General features: G+C 38.5%; 1 protein-coding gene across 2 annotated transcripts; it reads right to left on the bottom strand.

Annotated features, from left to right (window-relative positions):
- On the bottom strand, nt 1-25,048 carry Naa20A (N-alpha-acetyltransferase 20 A). Of its 2 annotated transcripts, XM_083114147.1 has the most exons (7): nt 24,873-25,048; nt 18,390-18,490; nt 6,821-6,845; nt 5,536-5,626; nt 4,544-4,673; nt 825-961; nt 1-404 (listed from the first exon to the last, which is right to left on the bottom strand). In XM_083114147.1, coding segments are annotated over exons 2-7 (471 nt in total). In that variant the 5' UTR covers nt 18,392-18,490; nt 24,873-25,048; the 3' UTR covers nt 1-318. The 2 variants fall into 2 exon arrangements, with proteins under 2 accessions (XP_082970273.1, XP_082970272.1); XM_083114146.1 differs by lacking the exon at nt 18,390-18,490.
- Between the last annotated feature and the right edge of the window lie 1,268 nt (nt 25,049-26,316).

The raw sequence follows: 26,316 nt of genomic DNA on the forward strand, positions 1-26,316 counted from the left end.
AAAAATAACCACTTGGGTTGGCTCTTGTCCGAAGCTTACTGTATAGTGTTTTAATCCTATCCGATGTGTTGTCTCCACAATTCAGTGTTTATTTAAAAAAAAAAAAGACAATTCTAGAAAAAAACCAGATTTCAGTTTTACCAAAAAAATAACAGACTGTACTCAAATGCCAATTGAGATTCTTCAATCCAATCTTCGCAGAATGTTCATTACATAGAATAGAAAATGAAAAAATAAATTCCGAGGTTCTTTCGCGACACATAATTAGTGTAATTCCCCCGACATTTGATGGTAATGGAGACAAGCACACAGTCAATGCTAGTCAACATCTTCTGGCCTCACAGGATGCGCAAGCGGAATCACTGACCGTTTCTTCACGTCTCGTGACAAAGCCTTCCTCATATCTGCAAAGGCAACATATTTAAGAATAAATGCCTGTACATGACTGTGCTTTATCAATTTCATAAGTGGCAGAAAAGCGACGTTAAATAACAAAAACAAAAATACAAAAAATGCATTTCAACCTAGAACAATCATAAAAACATCACCCATGCTCGTTTATCAAAGTATTTGACACAGTAAGACCAAAGTAAAAATGGAGAGAAACTGACCAGACATCTGAGAGAGAAACAAGAAAGGTGATGAAATGAATCGCTACTTCTTGAAAGTGAGCGGAACCATGAGGGAACAAATGAGAATTGATTATCCCTTCTATGCAACAACAACATCAATTTCAGTAGTTAATATTATTTCATAGTGTTATTATTTCTAAATTATGTCTGCATACACTTAATTTGCATTTTATAAAATAAAAAAATACTTACCATAGGCATCTTCATCCGGATCCCCTGAATAATACTCCAAAACTGTCCGATACACTATGTACCCCAGTCGCTTGTACATGTTGATGGCCACTTTATTTGACACTCTCACAAACAGATCCACAAAATATGCTCTCTTCCTGAAAGAGTGCAAAAGTAAATAAAATGATTTTTTCAGTTATGGAACAGGTAAGAAGTTGCACTATTAAACACGGGCATATTAGAAAATCTACATGTGACACTTTATACCCACACAATTTTACAGTAGTATACACAGTAGAATATCTCTGCTGTAGTGTTCAAATTTTGCTTATGTTTGTAGCATTCGAGTCAATATGACCTGAGTGACATATTTCTTATTTCTTTGAAGAAATATGGCAACATTGGCTTTTCATAGCTTATATTTTTGTTTCATGTTTTTTTTTCTGGTTTCGTAATTTTGTTAGTAATAATAATGCATTTATATATCATCAAAAGTTTACATAATAACTTCGGGTTATATTGACCCGAACACACCATTAAGGGTATGTAGTGATGATAAAAAAATACTATATACCTATATATATATTTTTTTTTCTTTTGATTAACCAAGTACAGCCTTGTGCAACTATTAATACAAGAATTCTATACACATAAAATATAGTTTCTGGCCAATATGACCCCAAACACAACAGCAGGGATCATATATGAGATTTTGAATTACATATAGTTATGCAACTGCTTTTTACTGGTGGCATGCCATAGTGGCACCTGTTTATATGCAAAAATAAAACTAATATTAACAATTTAACAAAATAAGTGTGTTTGTATGTATGTGTGTAACTACAAGGATGCACGATCATATATGAACATACCATAATATTTTGAGTACTTCTTATGACAAACACAATAACAAACCAACTTAAAGTGTACCGGAACCTTTCTTCGGCTTAAAAAAAGGCTGGTTACATGTAAAGTTCCAGTGAAAAATGACCAGGACTTGAACCTGGGTCTTTGACATACCACGCCATTGCTCTAAAACTGAGGTACCGAGCCAGCCCTGGTTTCGACTGATTTTGCACTCTTGCTGTTTTACCGGTCTCGGTGCTACTGCAACTGCCTTTCTTTGCTGGAATTTCTACACTGGAAAAAATAATACACCATCGACTTCAACAGTGTTTCAAAGCAAACATATCCCGAAAAGAAACCCAGTTCACTTTATGCTCAGATAGGCTCACACGGGACTTGACATGCAGTTTAAAGTGGCACCTGAATCATTATGTAATGTTTATCCCCTGGGATCAAACCTGTGGTAGATACAAACAGAGCTACTATAGCTACTGTAGCTAGCTACAAAATTTGTAGCGGTAGCTGCGCTACATTTTGAAGATTGTAGTTGCAGCGGTAGCGAAGCTACAAAATTCCTGTAGTTGTAGCGAAATTTTCGCTACAGCTACATTTTTCCTGAGCATTTTGAGGTAATTTTGGAAAGTGGCAACGGCGTCAAAAATAAACTACAATATTGCTTACTTTTGCAAGAGACTCAAAAAGACAAAGTCCATTACATGCAAATACAGATAATCTAGATTATAAATATCTTTATAACGCAGATTATAGATATCTGTGTAATTTATTTCATTAGCATCTGAATTATTCTAATATCCAGATAAGTAACTGGCATACATGAATATATTCCGGCTAATAGCCATTTATTTTATCTGCATCGCTATTTTGGGGAGAATCATGCCTCATTTGCTACACCGCCAGGAAAAAATGCCCCGTTTGCGCCACCCCTGGAACAAATCCTGTGGATATCCATGACGTAACAGACAGCAAAATATCGATATTTACTGTGTAAAACTCAACTTACAGTGCAAAAACGAGGGATCCATTTCCTACTAATCTGACAAAGCAATAGTGCCAGCAATCAATGGTTCAGTACGTTAACAGCATTGATCATTGTCAGTGTATAGGATAACACCGGCAAGAAATTATTGTTACAAGAGCGATAGAGTTTCTGGAATTACAATTATTCTGGTCATAATGTTTGTTCGCAAATTTTAAAATAACAATATGTTTAGAACACTCGGATATACACATCAGTTTACTCAATATATTTTATCATATCGTAAAAAGAACGTACAAGTTATTGACTTTTCTGCAGAAATGACAATTTTCTTTGTTAATACAGTTTTCAAATTTATGGGTTTTTCCTACTTTTGCGTCCCTTTTCTGTAACTTTTTCTAATCATGAGGATGCATTGTTTATTTAGTTATTTTCTTATCTATGGCCGTTTTCTGCCACTTTTGACTAATTGTGAGAACGAGGAAGAATGATGAATGATGAGCAGAGTGGGGAATAGAGGAGCAGGAATTTCCCATCCTCCCAACTAGGCATCTTTCCTACTATTTGTTTTGAGTCCACTTTATGCACAGATCAGCTGATCAAGACTGATACGAACCACCATGTAGCCTACCCTCCGCTGGGTATCGCACCTGGGGCCCTTTGAATACAAGGTGACAATTACAATTCTCACTGTGTCGTCGGGGAAGCCTTTTCAATGGAAAAACTTACGTAAAGAAATTGCTCCACCTGTTTCTCATTTATACCATTAGAAGCATTCCCCAGCTATCCTCAAGGTTCGAGAAAATATCTGCCATCCCCGAAATAACATTCTGTTTAAGTTAAGAAGATTAAATTGCTAAATATCACATTTTTTCTTATTCCCATTTTGCGCAACACGTTATAGTTAATTTCGATACTTGCGATATTCTTCCAATTAATTTTAAAAGGAAGTATGTCACATAAATATTTTTGATATGACAATAAGAACATCACGGATTCGTGTAAGACCCAGTTTTTTGAATTGATATGCCACTTACAAAGGTACTTTATTCTCAAACACTTTATTAAAAATATGTAACTGATGTAACACTGCTATAAAAATTATAGAATGAAGGGAATCATAGTAATAAATAACAGAATCTATTTTTCAGTACGTACAACCATCATACTAGGGCTTCTTTTGAATAGCCATATAGTTGTTTTAAGTTTTTAATACAGAAGTAGCGCAAAAGTAGCGAGTAGCGAACAGGAGTAGCGTAGCGAGCTACGTTTTGGTAAATGTAGTTGTAGCTGTAGCGAAGCTACATTTTGGAAGAGTAGCTGTAGTTGTAGCGAAGCTACTTATAAAATGTAGCGTTCTGATCACTGGATACAAACATACCCAAACAACTCCGCTGTACGTATGTTTCATATATTTCTTTCACACAACTATTCAATTGGTTTGTTTATTATCTCCCTCTCTCCTTGTTATGTTTGTGATTGTTACAACCTTGTAATCAAGGGGTCCCAGGTTCAATATCCAGTGGAGGCACAAGTGGTTCGGATCCCACTTTAAACTGTAGGTCCAGTCCCGATTAGCCTTACTGTGCATAAAGTGGACTTAAAACAACAAATAAAAAAGTTACAACTTATACCATCATACCTTCTTCATGTATTTTGCTGACGATGTTACTATGTGTGAAACTTCAATGTTGTTTCAACAGCAGATGATTTTTATGGAAACTATTTCCCTTCAGCTCTATTTTGCTACTGGACTCATCCAGTCGGCACATACACACTTGCACCGATGGCTAGACTTGCACAATTGGATTTAACAGACATTTTTCCATTTTAATTTAAATAAATCATAGGTGATACATTTTCCCACTATAATGAGAGAAGGAAGAATGCTACTCACTTCTCGGACACTTCCTCCAGCCATGCCATCAGAGTAGCTGCAAGACCCAGCCTTCGGAACTCTGGGGAGACTGTGAGTGCAGTCACATGGCCATGCCAGTTCTCGCCGTGGCCTTCAGCCTTCCCCATTACTGAAATGCAAGACGTGATTTTTAATATTTTTTTCTGATTGTCTCTTGTTAATTGAATACAGGTGGTTTGTGTAACCATCAGTTTCTGTGCAATTGCATACTGTATTTGCTGATGAGTTATATGATTATATGAATAATGCTGTGATTAGGACGAAGCCGATACTGATTTTCATGGATTGTTATCGAAAAGTTTTGGTTGTAAATTACTTACCAACACTTTTTCAGCATTTTGCTTTTCACAGGGTCCACAATAATAATAAACTTTGTGGAGTCTGTATTGTGAGAAAAACTTGATTTTGATGAGAGCTATTTCAATATTCTGATGCAGTTCTTAAATATTTTGCACTTTTCATTGTTATAATTTAAAGCATTGATATCGGTTCGAATCTGTGGGATTTTCAGCGTCAGTATGGTATTGGCTCATCCTAGATGTGATGTATTTGAATTGGAAGTATAATCTGTGAGTGAGAGCTGGCAAGAGTGAGCATTAGTGCTTGCAACACAACAGTGCAATTCTTGATCAGATACTAATATTGTGGTGATGGTTCTGTTAATGTAAAATAAATTGTCATCAATATGTTGGTTCAAACAACAGTGGAAATGGTCACGTAACTGTCAATGGTATATTAAGATGGACACATGAACAATGAGACATTTCTGAAATACAAAGGAAGAGTGAAAGATTAAGATTACCAGTTAACAATTACAACTGTTTTTTTTAAAAGATGTATGATCAACTGCAAAAAATGCTAAACCATTTTACATAATTTAAATAATTTTACAAAACATTTGACAGATTTATTCATACAACTTCCCTTTAATGCTATGCACGAATTACAAACTTATGATAAAATTAACTTACTGTAGCCCATGATCTCTCCACTAGGTGACTCTGCCACTTGAAAATACTCTGGCCAGTGTGCCAAGTACTGCATATAAAAAGACAATCCATACTGAACAAATGTTAAGGAATTTCCAACTGGAAGCATAATATTACTATATATTATATATACATATATAAAAAAAGTCATTAACTTCTAATAAAAAAATATGAAAACTACAGAAGGACAAACAAAATTTGACATAATTCCAGACATTTCTCTATCAAGAGATAATATTTGAATGGCTCAGGTGTAAAAGTGTAAAATATGGTAAGATACAAAGCAAAATGTGCCATCCTTCGATTTTCAAGGGAAATTGCCATGTCAACAATTTGCATTGTACTCAGTGAAGCCTTCTGAAATTGGTAAACACAACCAACCCGAAAACAATTTATCTACAGTATAGCTTCTAATAATTTGTTTCTTAATGAACTCAGAAATGACGAAAATGTTACGATCTTTTACAATCGAGCCTTTCATTTAACAATTCCAATTTAGTGTTACATATTGAGTGTTGCTGAAATAAATTTTCATTAATGTCAATTCTGTTGTTTGATATTTTTAGGATTGCTCAAAGACTGTGCTATTTTGTATTTGGTTTAGGTCAACACATCACTTTAGGGAAATTAAGAATATATTCTATTTTATATTTGTAATTCTTAGCAAACAAATTACAAATTAACCAAGATGGCTCTGTATAATAACATTTGATACAAAAAAATCAAAGCTGTGAGACATGACATGAGAACTAAATTAATCCCAGGTTAAATAGTTATAACTGTAACGTTAGTTTAATAGAAATTATAGTAAATACAATAATATTTATTATTCACTGACCTGTTATAAATTGCTGTAGTTGGGGGGGGGGGGCTTTCCTTTGACATGAAGCATGAAACAGTGAAAGTTACATGCAACAATAATCTTAATTTAATTCATCAGTGAATCATAATAGAATGAAATAATGCAATTAAAGTTCCCACGTTACGCAAGATAGGACTTACTCCATTATTTTTCATGATAGTACAGTATAATCAATATAGGCACGAAAGTTTTTTTCCAGTCAATAAACTCAAAAACAAATAGCGAAAACCTCCACTTGCTGAGAGAATAAGAGTTGCTTGTTTGAGTTCCATTAGTTTGGTAATTCTATAAGCACAAGCACTTTCATGCATATAGGCTATAATAGTGCTTATTCATATTCACCACTCCATACTGCACACATACTACTACAGTAGTGCATAAAAGCTATATTTACACAAAGGATACTGTTTCTGTTAATGGATCCAGGTTCCTGAAAGAGAAAGAGAGCACCAAATTATTTTTTAAAAAAATTAATGAAATTTCTCAATAAAGCAAGTATAATGTATGAAAACTGCTATGATGTGGGACCTTTATTTAATGCTAAGAGCACCAAACCGGAAATGAAAGCTTTTACACATATTATTTTAAAGCTAGGAACCAGAAAAAACCATTGTGCTCTATGCATGTGAAGTAGATGGCAGCAAAATTCTGTATCCTCGACAACAGTAAACAATTGCCTGCTAGAAAACAAATACAGAAGGAAAAAAATAGTTTCCTACAAAACCTGCAGTAAGTACGCCGATAAAGTATGCATTAACAGACATAATTAGAAATTGAACCACTTAAAAAATGCACGTGAACCATGACTAGTTCAGAATTAAAGAATTGGAACTTGGGCTGCTGCTACTAGGTAACATGATGTGTGAAAGGTTTGGTTGATTTGACTGATTTTGTTTACTTTACTTCACTTTTCTGCCATTTCTGGCCAATCATGAGGAAGAGTGACGATGATGTAAAATTGATGAAGGCACATTCACAAAGAATATCCATACTCAGGTTTGGATTTGAACTGAAGACACCTGTCATAGCATGCTGTGTTAATAACATACGAAGGGGTATTACATCATAAATGCTCTCGTTGTTAGACAGGTCGAGTTTAGGTCTTTCAGCATTTAAATAAAGGTCCTAAATCCTTCGAACACCTGATCATGTAATATCTGGTCTCAAGCACGAAACCTCCTTTGAACTTTGCATAAAATTCACTGGTATTTTCTGTCCAAGATGACCATAAACCGAGAATGGCTGCTCTGTGGGAAAAGTGGAGCTAGCTCATGTAAGCTATCAAATCATAATTTCCGCATAAATAAAAATTAGTGTGCTAATTAGTTTCTTAAAAAAAAAATGAGCATTTCAATTCTTCATACTGTAGACTCTAATTACAGTGTGTAAAGATTTGGATTGCTTGAAAAATGCTTATCTTATTTATTTAAAAAATGACTGGGTGGATGTCTACAAAAAAAGATAATGTAATCTTCCTAACTTACGATTTAAAGCAAGCTTGGGAAACTTATGTGCTCTTGTGCAAACTGGTGTATGCTCTGTGTAATGCAAGCTTTGGGCCTCCTTCTCAGTGTTGCCCATGTGTGTGTTATAGGTACCTGTGTGTAATTTTGTACTTAATGGAATGATGCATGCCTTTTGTGTGTATTGTAGAACAATACTATAATTTATAAAATTTTATCAGCATGTTTATAACTAATCTAAATGTTTTTCACATAATTTCAATCTTCGATGAAATGGATATATTTCTGTTAGTTCTAAATTACTGCCTCAGTGTGCACAAAGAAACAGATGGTGAAGAAGTAACATGATCTACTTGAACGGAACAGAGGGTCAAAAACAGCATGAGATGAAACTTCCCATTTTGTAAATTTTCCAGATCTGACCTCTATTAACAATTCAGTCTATTTTAGCATTCAACACTTCATAATAAATCATCCATCTTATACAAAATCAATATAACCCACTTCAGAATATAGAAATCTTATTACTATTCCTGCATGATATTTTACCTTGCATTTCTTCTTGGGTAATTTGCAACAATGAAGGAGTATAGACATCGATATATTCTCAGAGCCACCTAAGCTGCTAAGGGCATTGAGTGGTCCTTGCACCAAACATTTATTGTTTGGATCCTGGTCTGGACATTAGTATCCATCAACTTCAATATCAGTTGCAATTAGCCAAATGTGGCATAAAAGTGATATAAAGTAAGAAATATAACAATGCATGTTTCATCAAAAATACGAACTTGGGGGTCTTTGTATTCCTAGTGCATTGCGCTAACCACTCCAGGAAAGAAACACGAATATATATATATTTACAAAACAAGGTCAACTTTAAATATTCATTTGCAAATGCCTCTCTGAACCCTAGCTTCAATTATCCCTTTGTGTGTCGCATTACGTCGATGGTCGTGCATGGTGCCAGAGACTGGGTTTTAAAAATATGCTAAATTAATGGTTTAAAATGCCAAATCCTCAATTATTACGATTAGAACTTTTCTTTCGATTGAGATTCTATAAAACTATAAAAATTTAAATTTCATAAAATTATAAAAAGGCACTTTTGTTAGTCGGGCACGGAACGGTAGACTGCATTTTCAGTACAAAGCAGGTACACTCCATGGTGGAAAGACTAAAGAGGTGGATGCAAGCCGATCCTGAAAACTCACCCTTCCAGCACATGACGTCATCATCGTTGTCGAAGAGGACTATGGGGCAGGGTGTCCGCTCGCTCTACAGTGAAGCGTTCTTCGTGAAACAAAATATTTCAACTACAGACTCAATATAACTTCAAAACAGGTGGAATAACCATATAATGATGTACCAAGCGGAGGGTGTGATGGGGTTGCAGCCCCCCAAATGCACGAGCCAAAAAATTGAGAAATATATTAAGGGAATAGTTAAGAATGTGGGTATCTTGCAAATATCAAATACAATGTTGTGAAAAAGTGTCATTTAGTAATAAATCCCTTTTAAGCCTTACTGGTCAGCATGAGCCTAGTGCATAGCTTTCTTCTGTGTCTTCTATTAGTCTTACACACACAGGAACCTTCGTGTCCAAGCATGTTGAGTGTCAGACTTAGCGAAGGCTTCGACATCCAGTCCAGATTTAGGCACTCCTTTGAGAGTTTTCTCTCATAGATTTCATGTATCATAATTAATTCTCGTCATCATGATAGTCTTACCTTCATTTCTTCTTCTCCTTCTTTGTTTTTGGAAAATGCAAATTCAAATTTTAACCATACACTGTCACAATTCTGACTACCTGTCTTACATTTGAAAAGTAGTTTTAATTCTTTCATATTAGCATACTGAATCCCATTACAGTTGTTATCTGATTTTCTAAGGGCTAGAAAACACACAGAATGAGGAAGAAAGAGAAGAGAGAGAGAGAGAGAGAGAGAGAGAGAGAGAGAGAGAGAGAGAGAGAGAGAGAGAGAGGGGGGGATGGGGAAATTATTTCGTACTTGATAATTTTACAAGCATTTCCTACAGGTAAAATAGTCTCCAGATTCAGCTTCCCCTAAAATATTCGGTACACTATTGCAACCACATGAGTAGAATCGAAGGAGAAAGTATTAGAAATTACAATAGAAAAGCAATATATAAATGGAAAATTAAGCTTTTAAATTTATTTTTCTGAAGAATTGTTATTGTTACATTTGCTGCTTGTTCGAACAAATGAACTATAACAGTACAAAACAACATTAGAGTCCTTTAACATTATTTACATAGCAAGAAAATATGTACAGTATCATACAAGTTTTTTTCAATTTCTTCATAAATTTTCTTTTCTCTGCAGTGTTTTTTGTTCTTTTTGTTCATTTCTTTTATTCTGATGTATGTTCTAGTTTTGATGAAAAATTGAATAACTTCAAGCGGCACAGACTGTTGAATTTCTTTGTAAACAATCTGGGCTAAATTTGTAATAATTCCATTACCAGAACAAAAGAAATCTCCATGAAAGTTTCTGAAGCAATTTTCTGCTACCTTTATAGCAGAAAAGAAATGCTGACTTGCTTCCGTCAGCCGCTTATAAGAAACAAATTGCACCCAGCTTCCTTCTGCTGATCCACAATCCACATTTGGAGCCACATAAGAACCTAGGTCGCTATACTGTTGTCTAAAACGGTGAGCCACAAATCCTGCAACGCATTTGAGAGCTTCCTCTGAAATTTTGTCCAGCTGTAAATCACATTCAGTGATGTCACATGCTTCCAAGTCCTCACTAACCTCTTCATTTTCTGTGTGTTCCTTTTCAATGATCTTGTTTAACAATGTGGCAGTTTGACATCTTTCCTCCAAAATATCCCCCTTTACGTCATATTCGCCACTTAAACACTTTTCGTCTTCACTGTCAAGTATATTTTTCTGTGCCACAAAAATTGAAGACGAATGTTTACCTAAAATATAACATCGCATTCTGTACTTTACATCAAGTGGACTGGAATGATCATTCGTGCTACCCATTCCACGAATGCACGAGAAGAAGTTTTCAAGAATATCTTGGTTTAGTTTGCTTGTTGTCAGGTATTTAATGTTAAACTTGTTTTGCATGTAGGCAAACAGAGAATTGTTACACATTTCAATGCCATATTGAAATGGCAGCTTTCTTCCACTTCCCTGCACTTGCAGGGACTCCATTAATTTGTCAACTTCACTCAGAACAGCATTTTGTTCTTCCAATGCACATCCATAACCACGTTTTATATTAATGTTTTCAAAGTGACCACGTGAATTAAAAATATCGAACCAATCATTTATCAATTTTAGAATGTAAGTGGTTTCTTTCCAGCTTCCTTCAATTTCACCTGCTTGTCCACAATAGAGAAGAGCTTTCAACAAGGTGTTCAAAAAAATTTGTGCCGCATACTTTACATTCTGACACTGACTTTTGCTAACGTCTAAACGATGCTGACTTATTTTGTACGCAATTTTTGTGTCACTTGTGGATTTGTCTATAAGATTTTGAATGGATTTTTTGTCGGCAATCTCTCCATTGTTGAACATGAATAATCCCTTGTCCAGAAAGTGGTTTCGAAGCAATTTTACTAAGTGGGGAACATCTGCGAAAACATAAATATTCCTCGATGGATCGCATGGATTTTGAAATGAACTGTATATGTGTGAAATGCCTAAAGTATTGAATAGTCTTCTGTTTCTACCACCAAGATCACAAGTGACTGAGTGAGTGGGATAACCTGATGACTAGAGACCGGAAATAACATTCAACAATTTATTTTCCGTCATCGGGGAATTAAATTCGAAGAAAATAGGTTGTTTCCATTTTGCAAACAAACCACGAGCCATAACAACTTGCACTGATTTACAAGGACCGTAAATTTCCTCATTTCTGGAATCAAAACAAATTTTATCAGATATTTGCATTTCGTCGAAGGAGAGGCAAGTAATGCATTCAAAATGTGGCATACTGGCCGTTTTCATTTTCATTAACGCAAGAACAGATTTCAGTATTCCAGGGTCACAGTTCATCTTATTTGCCCATCTAACCAGGGTACTGAAGTGGGGCAATGGGTATTTAAGTTTATTCCTCAAATACAGGGTGGCGCACGAAATGTCTTACCATTTGTTTTCTTTATTACACATTTATTTATTATCGAAACATTACAAAATTAATGCATAGTGAATTATCAGAGTATGGAAAGTTAGGTTAGTGCAGAATGTGTTCAATGTGTCCACCATTATGGTTCACAACCTCTTGCAAGAGAACCTTAACATTTGTCACAACCCTCCGGCACAAGTCCTCCGAAATTTCACGGCACAACAAAGGCCTTGAGTTGCACTACATCTGCAGGCTTCCTTGCGAAAACTTTATCTTTCAAGAAACCCTTCCAAAAAAAGTAACAAGGATTAATATCTGGGCAATGCGGGGGCCACAATCTCCCACCTTCGTGACGTTCAGAAAACCGATTAGACATTACACGCACATTAAACATCTCATACAGGAAATCAAGAACAATGTTTGCAGTATGTGGGCGGGCTCCATCTTGCATGAACCACTGAGTGTGTAAATGGAGACCTGTTGCCAAGAGCTGCGGAATAAATGAGTTCTCCAACATTTCCTTGTATCGTTCTTTGTTTACTGTGTCGTCAAAGAAAAACGGTCCAATGATTCCATGAGTTGAAATTGCTGCCCACACACTCACTTTTTCTCCATAATTCTCACGTTCATGCAGTTTGTGAGGCTGTTCACTTGCCCAGAATCGAACATTTTGCTTATTTACCACACCATTTAAATGAAAGTACGCCTCATCTGTAAACCAAGTGTTGTGCAGAACATGATCTTCTTCCACTAACCACGAAGCAAACTGATGCCTTCGTTCCTTGTCCACTGCCGTTAGTTTCTGGACAACTGTCATTTTGTAAGGGAACAAGTGAAGATCAGAGTGGAGAATCCTTTGGATTGACCTACGAGATATTTGTAACTCAGCAGCCACCTTGTTGATTTGCTTGGATTTCGTGCCAAAGCCACGCGAACTGCTTCAATGTTCTCAGGTGTTCGGACACTTGACGGGCACCATCGATTATTCTCCAACACAGAGCCAGTGGTTTCTAATTGTTGGCACAATCTGCGAATGGTCTGTTTACAGGGAGCCCATCTTGTACCAAAGTGTGCACGAAAATGCCTTTGTGTCGCTACCAAACTCTTTGTTTCTGAAAAAAACATTACAACTTTCACCTTCTGTTCGACACTTAACCGGCCGTTATCTGCCATCTTGCAAAGTGCTGTTTCGCAACAAAATAGAGTCCGATACTGACTTCTCCTGACATCTACCTGATTTTCCATGAACCAACTCACCCGCATACGTGTTTTGAACATTCAATATATGATATTAAAAATTTTATGAGGTGATTGAATGGTATGACATTTCGTGCGCCACCCTGTACCTGTATGCTTTGGGGCTTATACTTCTCAAAGATATTGCCGCTGCAATATCCTCGGCGGACCACTTTTTCCTCTTACCCGGACACAGCATGGCCTTAATTTGGCCAGGTGTAAAATATTTCGACAGAACACTGTACACTTTTTCATCACTTTTCACTTTCAAACACTTCAGTTCATTTAATAGTTTCTTCTTTTCACCTTCTAATGCTTGATTTTTCAGTAGAAATTCCTCTTCCACTTTCACTGCTTTATTCTTTTCCTCTTCGAGTTCCTTTATCCTGCGGTGCAATTCATGCAGAACATCTGCAAGAATTTCCACTGTCGCATTGTTCTCACAGACTTCTAAATTTTGTCCACTATTTTGTTCACCATCGGCACTGTTAGATTTGTTCTGTGTAGAATGCTCCAAAAGCGAATTCACAATGCTCTTTTCATCCCTTCTTACTTTCCACTTGTCTCTACGTTCAGTGTCTTGCCTGTTGGTCGATTTTAACAAGGGTAACTTCTCGATGGGGACAGCATCCAACTTCAGCTTTTTGCATTTTTGTGGCGAATAACCCAAAAGCCTCTGTCGGAGAGATTTCTCGAAGGCATCTTCCAAGAAATGTTCAGAACACACAGTTGCTGAAATGAATGAAAGAAAAAATGTTTTAAGAAGAGAATAAACAAATTAGATAGCGAATATTAATAATTGTATAAACAAGGGAAGTGGTCATAATTGAGACACCTGGGCATACGGAAATTAGTCCCTTTTTCATGATAAAAGTATTTTATTGAAAAAATGTTTCCCTGTTGCCTGAAAATGTTTTGTGGTTTTTTGTGAAAATGGTAAATAGATATAAAAAAAAGCACAGTAAAATATCTTGTTTATCTTTAACGTGTTCATAAAGTCCCCCTTCTAGGTACACAGATAAGTTAGATGGATTAGTTTCTGGCGAGAGGCATGTGGGTGCTGTTTGGATATCACTGTGTGCTCTGCTTCTGTTCTGTTATTTAACAACGTCTCTTTTACTTCTCTATATCATTATTATTCGTGACCATGGTGCTGAGTAAGGAACTAATTAATAAATAACTGCGAAAACACATTTGTACCTACTGACCTCCGTGGCAGAGTGATTAGCACAGCGCGCTATGGCACCAAAAGTCACGGGTTCGAAATACGGCCTGGACATGGGTGTTCTTTGTGAGTTATCCTTCATCAACTTCATCCATGTCGTCGCGATTAGCCAAAAGTAACAGATAAGCGATGCCAAATAACAACAATAAAGAATCACATTCGTATCTAAACAGAAATGAAGCACTGGAAACCTATTTCCGTGTAGTGTTACTCTCATTACAGTTGCACAGCCAAGAAACAGCCATAATTTGGATGGTTAAGTTGGTAGTTTTCATACGGAATGCGGGTTCAATCCTCTTGGTACATTGATACATTTTCTGAACCTATTGTGGTGATCCGGTCACTGCACCAAGATATGAAATAGTGGAGTCCACCTCCTGAGCATTTCTATGTGCATAATGTGCAGAACCAGTTTTTCATTTGGGGGAGTGGAATTTGTTGCGTATCTTCGTGTACCTTATTTTCTCCATGGAGAACATAGAGAGTATACAATATATTTTAATAGTCGGTATGGAATCTGACTGGTATGTGGGAGACCCGGGTTCGGTTCCCGGGGCGAGTGATCTAAGTTCAGATTATTTCCGGTCTTGTACCTGCATAAAGCGGTTCTGAAGCTCACCCAGCCTTAAATAAATGGATACTTGGGGGAACCATGAGGGGTAAAGGTAGCCAGAGCATGGTACTGATTACTTCACCTCCAAAATGGCCGAGATGGAGAATGTGTGGGGCCCTACCCCCCCACATCCTCTAAAATGTGCCTTCATGGTACGGTACTATATGCACGGGGAACTTAGAAATAAATTTGAGGCACAAAAGAGCATATAACGACTGCATTAATAACCATATATATACACATATGCACACATATATATACATAAATACACACACATACTGCATATATACATATACATGAGTCGCTTCGGTGACTGAGGGTACCGGGTACTTGACTCGCGATATTGCCACGGAAGTTACTGGATTCGAATCCTGAACTGAGTAAGAGTATTTATGTTTGTCCCTTGATCAATTTCATATAATCATCAAGTCTCATCCCCGCACTTAGCCCAAGTAGGCAAAAAAGCAACGTAAAATGTGATACGTGAAAACACATAATACATGCACATATATATTATATTTAAAGAGAGAGAGAAACACTTATCATTTCTGACATTTACGAGGAGGTACCCAAAAAAAAAAACTGGAATTTTGTCACCTTGTTTTATTTTGACCGTACATGTACATGTTGTAGGTACATTCAGGTAAGCATGTCTACTCTAGTCACCTTCAAAGTATTGCCCATGTGCTTTAATGGAATTGTCCCAACGTTTTTCCCACTGTTGAATACAGTTTCGAAACTCCTCTGGCGCAATACTCTTCAAGGTTTTATCCGTAATGTCTTTGACCTCATTGACGTCATGGAATCACTTCCCTTTCACATTCCTCTTCATCCGCGGGAACAAAAAAAAGTCACAGGGTGCTAAATGAGGGAGTACGGGGGATGGGGCACAAACACCATGTTGTTCTTTGTCAAGAACTGTCGCACGGACATGGCCGTGTGGGCTGGGGTGTTGTCATGGTGCAGTAACCACATTCCACTTCTCCACAGTTCTGGATGCTTCCGTTGCACACTTTCACGCAATCTTCTCAAGATATTCAGGTAAAATTGCTGGTTCACTGTTTGTCCTTGGGGAACAAATTCCCTGTGAACAATCCCATTCACATCAAAGAAACAAATCAACATTGTTTTCACATTGGATCGAACTTGACGTGCTTTCTTGGGACATGGTGAATTTGGAGTCTCCCACTGGCTGGAGGCTTGTATTGATTCAGGATCATACACATAGCACCAGGACTCATCCCCGGTCACAATTCATTTGAGAAAATTTGGGTCATTGTGCACTTCAGCCTTCAAGTCGCTACAAACATTCACTCGATTCTTTCTCTGCTCCTCTGACAGCAAGCGAGACACAAATTTAGCAGACACCCGTCTCATCTTCAAATCGTCAGTTAAAATGTGCTAGCAGGTACTCCAGGACAACTCCACTTCTTCAGAAATTTGCTCAATGGTCTTTCGACGATCTTCATTTCTGCCTGTCGAAGGACGGCCAGGCCTTGGCAAGTCTTCAGTTGACATGTCGCCATCTTTGAACCGGGAAAACCACTCGTAGACTTGTGTCTTTCCCAAAGCAGCTTCATTAAAAGCTTGGCGAAGCATAACAACGGTCTCAGCAGCCGTTTTACCCAACAAGAAACAAAATTTAACATAGGTCCTTTGCTCCTTGTGGTCTGCCATCTCAACAATCACCAGACTCTTGCCGCAACACCACGAACGAACCACTCAGCACAGAATAATGCCAACTTGCAGTTTGATGCAAGATATCCCATACTAATGACACCTAGCGGCACAAGCCGTAACTACATCGGTAATCCGCGCACCATTATGATTCAGTTTTTTTTGGGTACCTCCTCATATTTTGTCCTTCCGGCTGCAAGCCAATACCCATTTGTGACAAAATTCTTCTTTAACAGAAAATCCAAAATACTTCCTTTCCTCTTTTTGTAATGATTCCTACAGCCATAAATAGCACAGTTAGGCATATTTTCTCTCACAATGCACTTAGATTCTTCTCACTAAAAGTGAAACGAAGCCAACAAATAAAGAAAGAAACACTCAGTTCAAAGTTCACTGGTCTACAGAAAAGAACAAAACCACCGGAAACTCCACTTGTCAGCCTCTGAAAAGCACCCCCTCTCCTGACTGTGGCCAGACGTCAGAGCTGTGACGTATGGCTGAGAGCCATGCGTGTGCATCCACCTGTTTGACATTTCACCATGGGTATGCCCAGTGGCGACTCTTGGAATTTCTTGGGTGTAGGAAGTTATGGTAAGCAGACCGAGGAAAGTTTTCGAATATGTGTTCAATTACACAATCACGTGCATCGCTTGTATGTGTACCTTGTACTAGCCATTGCCTTTATAATATTAGTTGCAGGCCCTCCCTACCTGTTGTGTGTGGATTAAGGACAGCTTTGCCCATACCAACCTCCTCATAAGAGAAAAGTTCTGTTTCATCTCTTAAATTACCCTAAATGCGATAAAATTATGCTAGGGTCTATTATTATTATTCAATTATTATTATCATTTCTGATGACTGTAGTAGTTTTAAGTTCAATTTATGCAGCTATTTTGGAGCTGTGAACTGCGTTATTGATTATATATTATAGTTAAGCAATATTAGGAATTTCGACCATTCAATAAAATGGGTTCAGTAAAGTGCTTGAAAAAGTTGAAGAATATTTGACGACTGGTAACGGTGTTCGTTTATTTTATTTGTGCACTAGCTTTCTACCGATTTACTTTTATAAAATGTTCATCACTTGTTAAAGCAGGGAGGATAACGGATGAAAACAAGAGGATGGACCATGGCCTGTAAAAGCTTTAGTTTTTAACAAGTGCGCTGGATAAGTATCATGAAGATCTGAAATTATTTTTTAAAAATGTATATTTCCTCAAAATATCTTCATTAGAATTCAATTTCTCTGTTTCCCAGGAATGCCCATTTTAGAGATGATGCTGGATTTTCCCATAATGCCACAGGACCAATGAAGTTCAAATTTTGCTAGGTTTAGAACTATTATTCTAGGGTTGGCATCACTTGTTGAGGATACCAATGGAGCTTCCTCGCGGTCTCGTAAAACTGGGCAACCCCCTCCCTCTCTTCCACTGCCGCTCCCCCATCTGGCTGTAGGATGATGAGAGACCTTCCTCAGCGGCAGGCAAAGACAGACGGGGTTGTTTTCGACAGGAGATCTGATAGCAGATTGACTCTTAACAGTTGAGTAGTAAATCTACATTGCACTCATAATTTTAAAATGTGCATTACACTCTTAAAAAGTACAGAACTAGAAATAAGTATAAATGAACTGTAGGAAGTTCCTCATTTCTTACATGGAGGAATCGCCCCTGGGTAGGCCTATATTTGCGCATGAACTCAAGACAGCAAGGGGATTCAACGAACCCTTCCTGGTGGCTCGAAGATCTTACAAAAACTGAAAAGAAAGTTGTGGTGTAAAAGAAAGAGCTAGAAAGAGGGAGGGTGTTGACAAAACAATCATTGATAAATAAAGATGCAAATACCACACACCCGGAACTGGAGACCATGTATGACCAATGCAGGGTTAATGCAGAATTCAAGAGTACAAAGAGATTCAAAACTTATGCCGACTGCTGTTCCTTGAAGAGTGGTGCCATTGGGTTTACTTCTGTTCCACAATGCAGAGTATTTCCACTATTCATTTTGGTTAAGATTACAAAACATTATGAGTGAATATACAGTCTAAAAATATATATAATTGTAACATGTATGGTTGGACAAAATAATATGAACACCCGATTAGATGAGCCCCATTTTCAGAGTGTGTGCTGACTATACTGACATGCACGGAATGCGTCTTTTGTTTTTTACGTGTCCTATGATTCCTCTGCTAGAGGGATGAGCCACCAGTAAGCCTGTGAACAGCTTCGTGTTGTGTTGCCCTACCATTATGTCTGACCGTACAGGCTTCCAACGAGGGCAAATTGTTGGGGCATCCATAACAACGGTTGCAAAGTTAGTAGTGGTATCGCGAGCTATAGTGGAACCACAAGCAAAGAAACCTGCGCAGAAGCACATCGCGCCGGCGGGTGCGGGAAAGGGCAGGGGGGAAGGAACATTCAGCAGGCTCACGTCAGCGTTGCCAGGCCTATTGATTTCTCGGGAGAATTCCTTAATAAACTATTGCTATGGAACCTACAACGGCCAGCTTAAAAACACGTTTCCTGCTCATCTTACTTGAACATGGAGGGAAGATGTGGAGTGGAACTCCACTCAGCCGTGAAAAGTACTGTTTGAACTGTGAAATTATGTCAAACGCTACTCAATTGTGCTAGGACATTATTTTATTACTTTTACTACATTACTATTTTTAGATGGCTGTATTTTATCCCACACTAAACTCTATTTCTATTTTAGTTATTTTACGTCGCTTTTGTGCCTCTACGGGTAAGTACGACAATATGGATGAATGAAAAACTGATGAAATGGATGAAGTGACACAAACACAGTGAAACGTCCTTGCCTTACGAGGTAGAAACACTGACTTCGTAGCGTGGGCAAATTATGTTATACATGTATGTGTTTGTGGGTGTGTGTGTGTGTGTATTTCTAGCAGATGGGGAGGATGGGTGGCACCCTAGCATAAGCGTTGCTATCTTGAATTATTGAGGAAGACATGCTGTCTAATTCACCAACTATATTTCACATACGTAATGCATTTTCTCATTATTGTGCAGGACGCGTGCCCACCCCTATCGATAGCTGTACACCGAACACCAGCAGAAGGCAAATTGATTTGTTATTGTTAGCATTCGACTTGAAAGATTGTGGAAAATCGCCGACAACGAAAGGCGGCACGTTAGCTTCATCTGTGAACACAACTTTCTACCATTTCCTGTCATAAAAATTCCTCGCGATAATAGAGGCATCGCAAACCCCTTGTGTCGGTGCTGAGAAAGGGCAAATTTGAGGGTGTTTTCCACGCACCCTCTAACCGGAAAATGCGGAAGAGATGAAAGATGTTGGTCGGTTCCCTCGGGCGGTTTACTTTCTTTTGTTTGAAACATGTCCACTCCTGAAATGGAGATCTTCGGTATATTTTCGCCAAACACAGGGTGCTGGGTTTAGCACCATTGTTACAAAAGTATCTGTGACTTTACACCATAAACAATGCGCGCCACTCCCCTTGCCCCCATCCCCAGTGCGCACGCCTATGCCGCCCCTCCGCCCCCAAGAAAGTCGTTCATCCGCTACTATTAAATCATCGGATTTTGTAGCAGATCTTCTGGTTTCTCAAGGAACAATCTCCCGAATTTTTCAAATCTGACCTGGCAACACTGCTCCGAACACAGATAACGGCAGGGAAGTTGCGCGAACGCTTTGGACGGAAGGTTTTTTTCCTTGTGGTCGAGCTATACTGTATCTACCGTCATGACAGCATACAAAGTGCAGGGGACAATGACGTCTGTGAAACAGAATAGTGGCAGAAAGATGAAACTGACAGAGGAGGATTGTTGGCTCTCAGAGGAAGACCACCGCAACCAAAGTGACTGCTGAGCTGAATATGCGTGTTGAGAATGAAGTGTCAACGAAAACAGTGCGCCGAGGACTGCATAAACAGAATATCCATGGCAGAGCCGCTATTGCCAAACCTCTTGTAATGCAGGACAAGACGTTAGTGGTGTCACACAAAACCTGGACTACCGACCAATGGAAACATGTCATGTGGTCCGACGAATCAACCTTCACACTATTCCCCACCAGTGGACGTGTTTACGTATGGCGAACACCAGCTGAAACATACAATCCAGACTGTCTAGTGCCAACAGTGAAGCATGGTGGCGGTAGTGTAATGGTGTGGGCGGTCATTTCATGGCATTCACTGGGTCCTATTGTCACACTGAAAGAAAGGGTAACTGCCACGGTGTATGTAATTTAGGTGACCATGCCCATCCAATGGGTCAGGCATTGTTCACAGCAGGGGATACCATTTTCCAGGATGATAATGAACCCATTCATACTGCTGGCACTGTCCAAGATTGGTTTGATGTGCACGATGACGCACTTACACATCTTCCTTGGCCTGCACAATCGCCTGATTTGTTAATTATCAAGCCATTGTGGTCAGTATTGGAAACCAGAGTACGGGCCTGTTTCCCTCCGCCAGCCAATCTCATGGAGTTGGAGCAGTTTCTTGTTGAGGAATGGTATAGCATCCCACTGACTACCATTAAGAATTCGAATGCATCCATTCCCAGCAGGATTGAGGCTGTTCTCAAAGCCAAAGGTGGTCCCACACCATATTAGGTGGGTGTTCATATTATTTTGTCCAACCCTGGGTAAAAATTTACTATCCATCTGACACCTATAACTCCTTCATTTCCTCAATTTTTGACATTCGTACTTACCTATCTGCTTCGCCGAACATTCCTTAAGGTGTATTTACGTTTTTTGGATCCAAGTAATTGCAATTTTTCACATTATGAGTACTTCTTTCTTGTAGTCTTTTCGCTTGCTTGAGACACAATATGGCACGTACACCTTCCTACATAATCACGCGTCGTGCCTGTGTTTTGTCGATTTTCATTCGTAATGCAGTGTTTCAACCTTCGGAACCCAAGAAATACCCGTGAACAAAGCTCATCTGATCTATTTTTTTTTAAAACTTTTTCGCATTGTTTTACGAAGAAAGTTGTAATGTTTCGTGGCGCTACCCGTGAATGGTTTTTGGGGCTATCCGTCCTGGAATCAGTGGGAAATTTAAACTAAAAAATTATTTTGTTTGAAATTTTTGAGTTCAAATTTCCCACCGATTCAGGGCTCAGTGGGAAATTTAAACTAAAAAATTATTTTCTTTGAAATTTTTGAGTCCAAATTTCCCACCGATTCAGGGCTCCACCCCTGGAGTAATTGACCTACCACCCCCCACCGCTACCGTGGCCCCACCTCTGCTCCAGCTACCCGGCTTTCTCTATAGTCTCTGTTGGCCGGAGGCACCCCCCCCCCCCCAATGAGTCCCAAACTTTTAAATTTGAAGAAATCGGTTTCCAGGATACGGGAAACTTACCTGAATTTCAACACGCACCCACGACACATCATATTAGGCACATAACCAAACCAAAGCCCATTCCTTCTAACAAGTAGCTTACATTCAGTGCCACATTTTGGACATTCTTCCTTCACGATCCCGTGTTCAATTAAATTTAAAAAAAACACTGGTACGAATTCCACCATGCACCCACGACAGGTCATTTTTCTAACTTTCGTTACAAACACAGACAGTTCGAAACACTGGATACCCAATGCACAATCACGACACGTGATGATGTACAAAGGTATACGTGCCAAAGGTTATATTGTCCATCGGAGAATTAATTTTCAACAAAAGAACATGAATTTCCACTATGAAACATTCCCACATCACACAAAACACCTTCCATATGTTAGACAATGCTACAGGAAGTTATTACTGTAAGTAGTTTCTTGTGCAAAAATGAAAAAATCTGTCCGATGAATAGTAAATTAGTACCCAACCCTGTATGTACATCTGTGAAATTTTCCTTATTGTGATAGCCAAGGGAAATACGACTGCAATCGACGATAAAACTATCAAAGCTGCGTAATGTCTGTAACTCGTTTATTCTGTAATTGTTGACACTCGTACTTACCTATTCTGCATTGCAAAAGATTGTTTAACAAGGGATTTCACTTTTTTTAACGAAATTAGTATCTATTGTCGACATATCGAGTAATTATTGTTCGTTTTTTTATCGCTTCCTGAACATGCAAAATGGCAGGCAAATCTTGACTAGCATTGTTGATATGCTGTGTTTCAAACGGCGGTAACATTATAGTATAGGGGAGACGGATTTCTTCAAATTTACAGGAGAAAGTACTTACGGAAATCATTTTCTGTAGTGTTGTGGAAGTTCGTGAATGTAGTTTTGATCCATTCTAATGCGAATACATGTTGCTTTCTGCGAAAATCTATGTCCGACACGCTGTTTCTGCTGCCGCCATTTGCTTTCTGCACGAGAGCACAATGTTCCGTGTGTAAGATGACGTAACCCCACAGTCAGTGTTTCAAACTCGCCGTGTTTTCACTAGAACATGAAGTGTCAAGTATTTTTTTTTTAACTATGCTTGCCTAACCTAACATTACGGAAAATGGTTTTTGGGGCTAACGTGAATGGTTTGTGGGGCTAACATCAATGGTTTGTGAGGCTAACGTCAATGGTTTGCAAGGTATTAGCATAATTTCAAATCTGGGCACGAAAGTAGGTATATTCCGGTGAACGAGGTTGCAACAATGCATAAATCGACAAAACACTCGGGTAAATATGCAATAACGCCTGGACACCTTCCACTCATTTATTTCCTTAATTTTACTACGGGTACTTACCTATTTTGCCTTGCGGAACATTCTTTAAGGTGAAGTTATGCCTTTTTCCATAAAATACAGTCAAATTTTCATATTACGATTGATTATTTGTCTTACTTGTTCCACTCCTGTAATAGACAATATGACGTGCACTCGTAATGTATCATCGCGCATCATGACGCGCCAGCTTGTGTTTTGTCGATTTTCAGTATGCAAGCAGTGTTTCAAAACTTCATGAAGGATAATTATGTACTATTTCAATTATTTTTTTTCATGTTTACCTCCACAAACCATCCACGTTAGCCCCAAAAACCATTGACGTTAGCCCCAAAAACCATCCATGGCTAGCCCCACAAACCATTCACACAAGGTTAGGTTAGGTTCCATTAGCACTCGTTTCACCCCTAAATTCATCGAAAAAAGAAAGCGCGGCGAAAATAGAAATTTTCGTAAAAAGAAGGCACGTTTGGAAACACTGCAGAGATCGCGTGACTTTCAACGCTCTCGCCATCTGCACGCACACAATGGAAACAACGGCATAATGTGGCAGGAATGCCAATTTCTTACGTAAAAAGTGATTAATTCTTGTTCGGCAGCATTAAACTACGAAGTTTTTACTTTCTGTGAAAGAAAATACCTCCAAGAACGTCCAGAATGCTAAAGAAACTCATTTCAGTAAGTACTTTCTCATGTAAATTTGAAGAAATCCGTCTGGGCGATATCGCACATTTACCAACACTCTCACTACGCGCCCTGAACCAGTACGCTATCGCCCGCCATAATGTGTTACAGAATCGAAATAACAAGTAACAGTAAGTATTCGTAAATGTAAGAAATAGACATTATCTTAGTTACAAATGCACCTTAGGAAATGTTCCGCATTCCAAAATAGGGTAACACTTTACTATACCAGAGACGGATTTCTTCAAATTTACAGGAGAAAGTACTTACGCAAATCATTTTCTGCAGCGTTGTTGATGTTCGGGAATGTAGTTTTGATCCATTTTAATGAGAATGCATGTGGTTTTCTACGAAAATCTATTTCCGATGCGCTATTGCTGCTGCCGCAATTTGATATCTGCACTAGAGCACAATACGCTCTCGTATTGTCCGTATATGCTAAATTGAACGAAAGGAGTGCTAATGAAACCTAACCTAACAGGCCTAACCTAACCTAGTAGGCATACCTCGTTCCCGTGATGGTTTGTGGGGCTATCGCGAATTTTTGGGCTAACGTCAATGGTTTTTGGGGCTACCCGTGGATGGTTTGTAGGAAATAAGGAACAACAGTAAGTACTCGTTAATGTAAGAAATAGACAGGTATAGTAAAGTAGTACCATTTTTCTGTTAAGATGGTTGAAACACTGTTGCTGAAATCCGTTTCCCGGCTTCGAAATTTTTACCCGATCGACTTTTCTTCCTAGGCTTACAGTATATCAAATTCAAATATACTTACACATTATTGAATTTAAACAAATCATCACAAGTAAAGGGGCGTAGAGTTGTCATGTTTGCAGTTTCGGTTTCCTAATAGATAAACTCGTGAAACAGTATTTGCATTCAATGTATATCTATTTTCTTCTTTATTCCTCGTTCACCTCCTGCAAAACAAACACAACACTGACCACAGAATATCCGTAAGAGAGCACGGTGGACAGCACAGGCTGCATAGCTTCCTCGGTACAAAACTGCACACCATCTCATTAATGAGCAATTCTAACTAGCAAGAAAGGGGGAAAATTTGATGGATTTATTGATTTGGTTTATTTTACTTCGCTTTCCTGCCACTTTTAGCTAATTGCGAAGATTGGAGTGAGTGATTATATGATGAAATTGATATATGGACACTCATAAACACCAATGCCCATATCGTGATTCGAACCCAGGATCCCTGGCCATACCCTGGCGTAGCTCGATGTGCTAACCACTCAGCGGGAAAATTTGCGTTGAAAATGTATTTTCTTAGGCAGTGTCTGCTGCCACGTTCTTTTTCTGCTGGAACCTCAAAAAAGATGCGCGTGTCAGCAGACTCGGTCTTTGTCTTATCGTGATTTCATCATGCTATGTGTGCAATTACGTCTGTAACACATACTGTGAAGTTGTAGCGATTACTTTCACAAAAAATGTTTTAAGATTATGTCCCTTAGCATTTTTCTAATATAAACCTAAATGCTCTCGTAGTTAGGTTAGGTTCTGTTAGCATTAGAATAATATCGCTAAATTCTTTCTAAAGAAAAAGGTTCTAAATTACCTGTACATTTATTCCCACTAATCATAAACTTGCATTTCTCTCGTCTTAATCTGTTCTTAAGATTTGTAACAGACGAATTACGTGGCAGAAGAATTACGTGGCAGCAGCAAATTTGACGCTTATTCTTACTGCTGACACGTGCGTGGCAGCAGACTCGGCCTAATTGTTTTCAATTTCTAATATTTATTTTCTTCTGGAAGCCATAGTTCCCATGCAAAACTTTTTTTCCCCACGTGTTTCTCGCCCCTCCGTGCGATCTGCAGGCAAGTCAGGCTGGAAGGAGCTACACCAGGAGCCTTTTCGTCGACCTTTGTGGCGGAGTGGTTAGCACAGCGCGCTACAGCGCCAGGGGTTCAGGGTTCGAATCCCGACAAGGGCATGGGTGTTCTTTGTGAGTGTTCCCTCATCAATTTAATCATATTATTACTCATCCTTATCTTCGCGATTAGTCGAAAGCAGCAGAAAAGCAAAGGCTCTGTCCGAAAGGTGCAAAGTAGGTACTTGAAGTATGGTCTTTGACGGAAGTGACGTCACCTAGTACAGTTCGAAAGCGCCAAGAACAGAAGCACACAAGTACGCAGATCGCAGCACAGATGGTTGGTGACTCGGTCACGTGATATCCACACTCGTTGTTCATTTGTTTAAAATC

Source organism: Lepisma saccharinum, chromosome 28 (genome assembly GCF_977018435.1).
Source record: "Lepisma saccharinum chromosome 28, izLepSacc3.1, whole genome shotgun sequence".
Lineage (NCBI taxonomy): Eukaryota > Metazoa > Arthropoda > Insecta > Zygentoma > Lepismatidae > Lepisma > Lepisma saccharinum.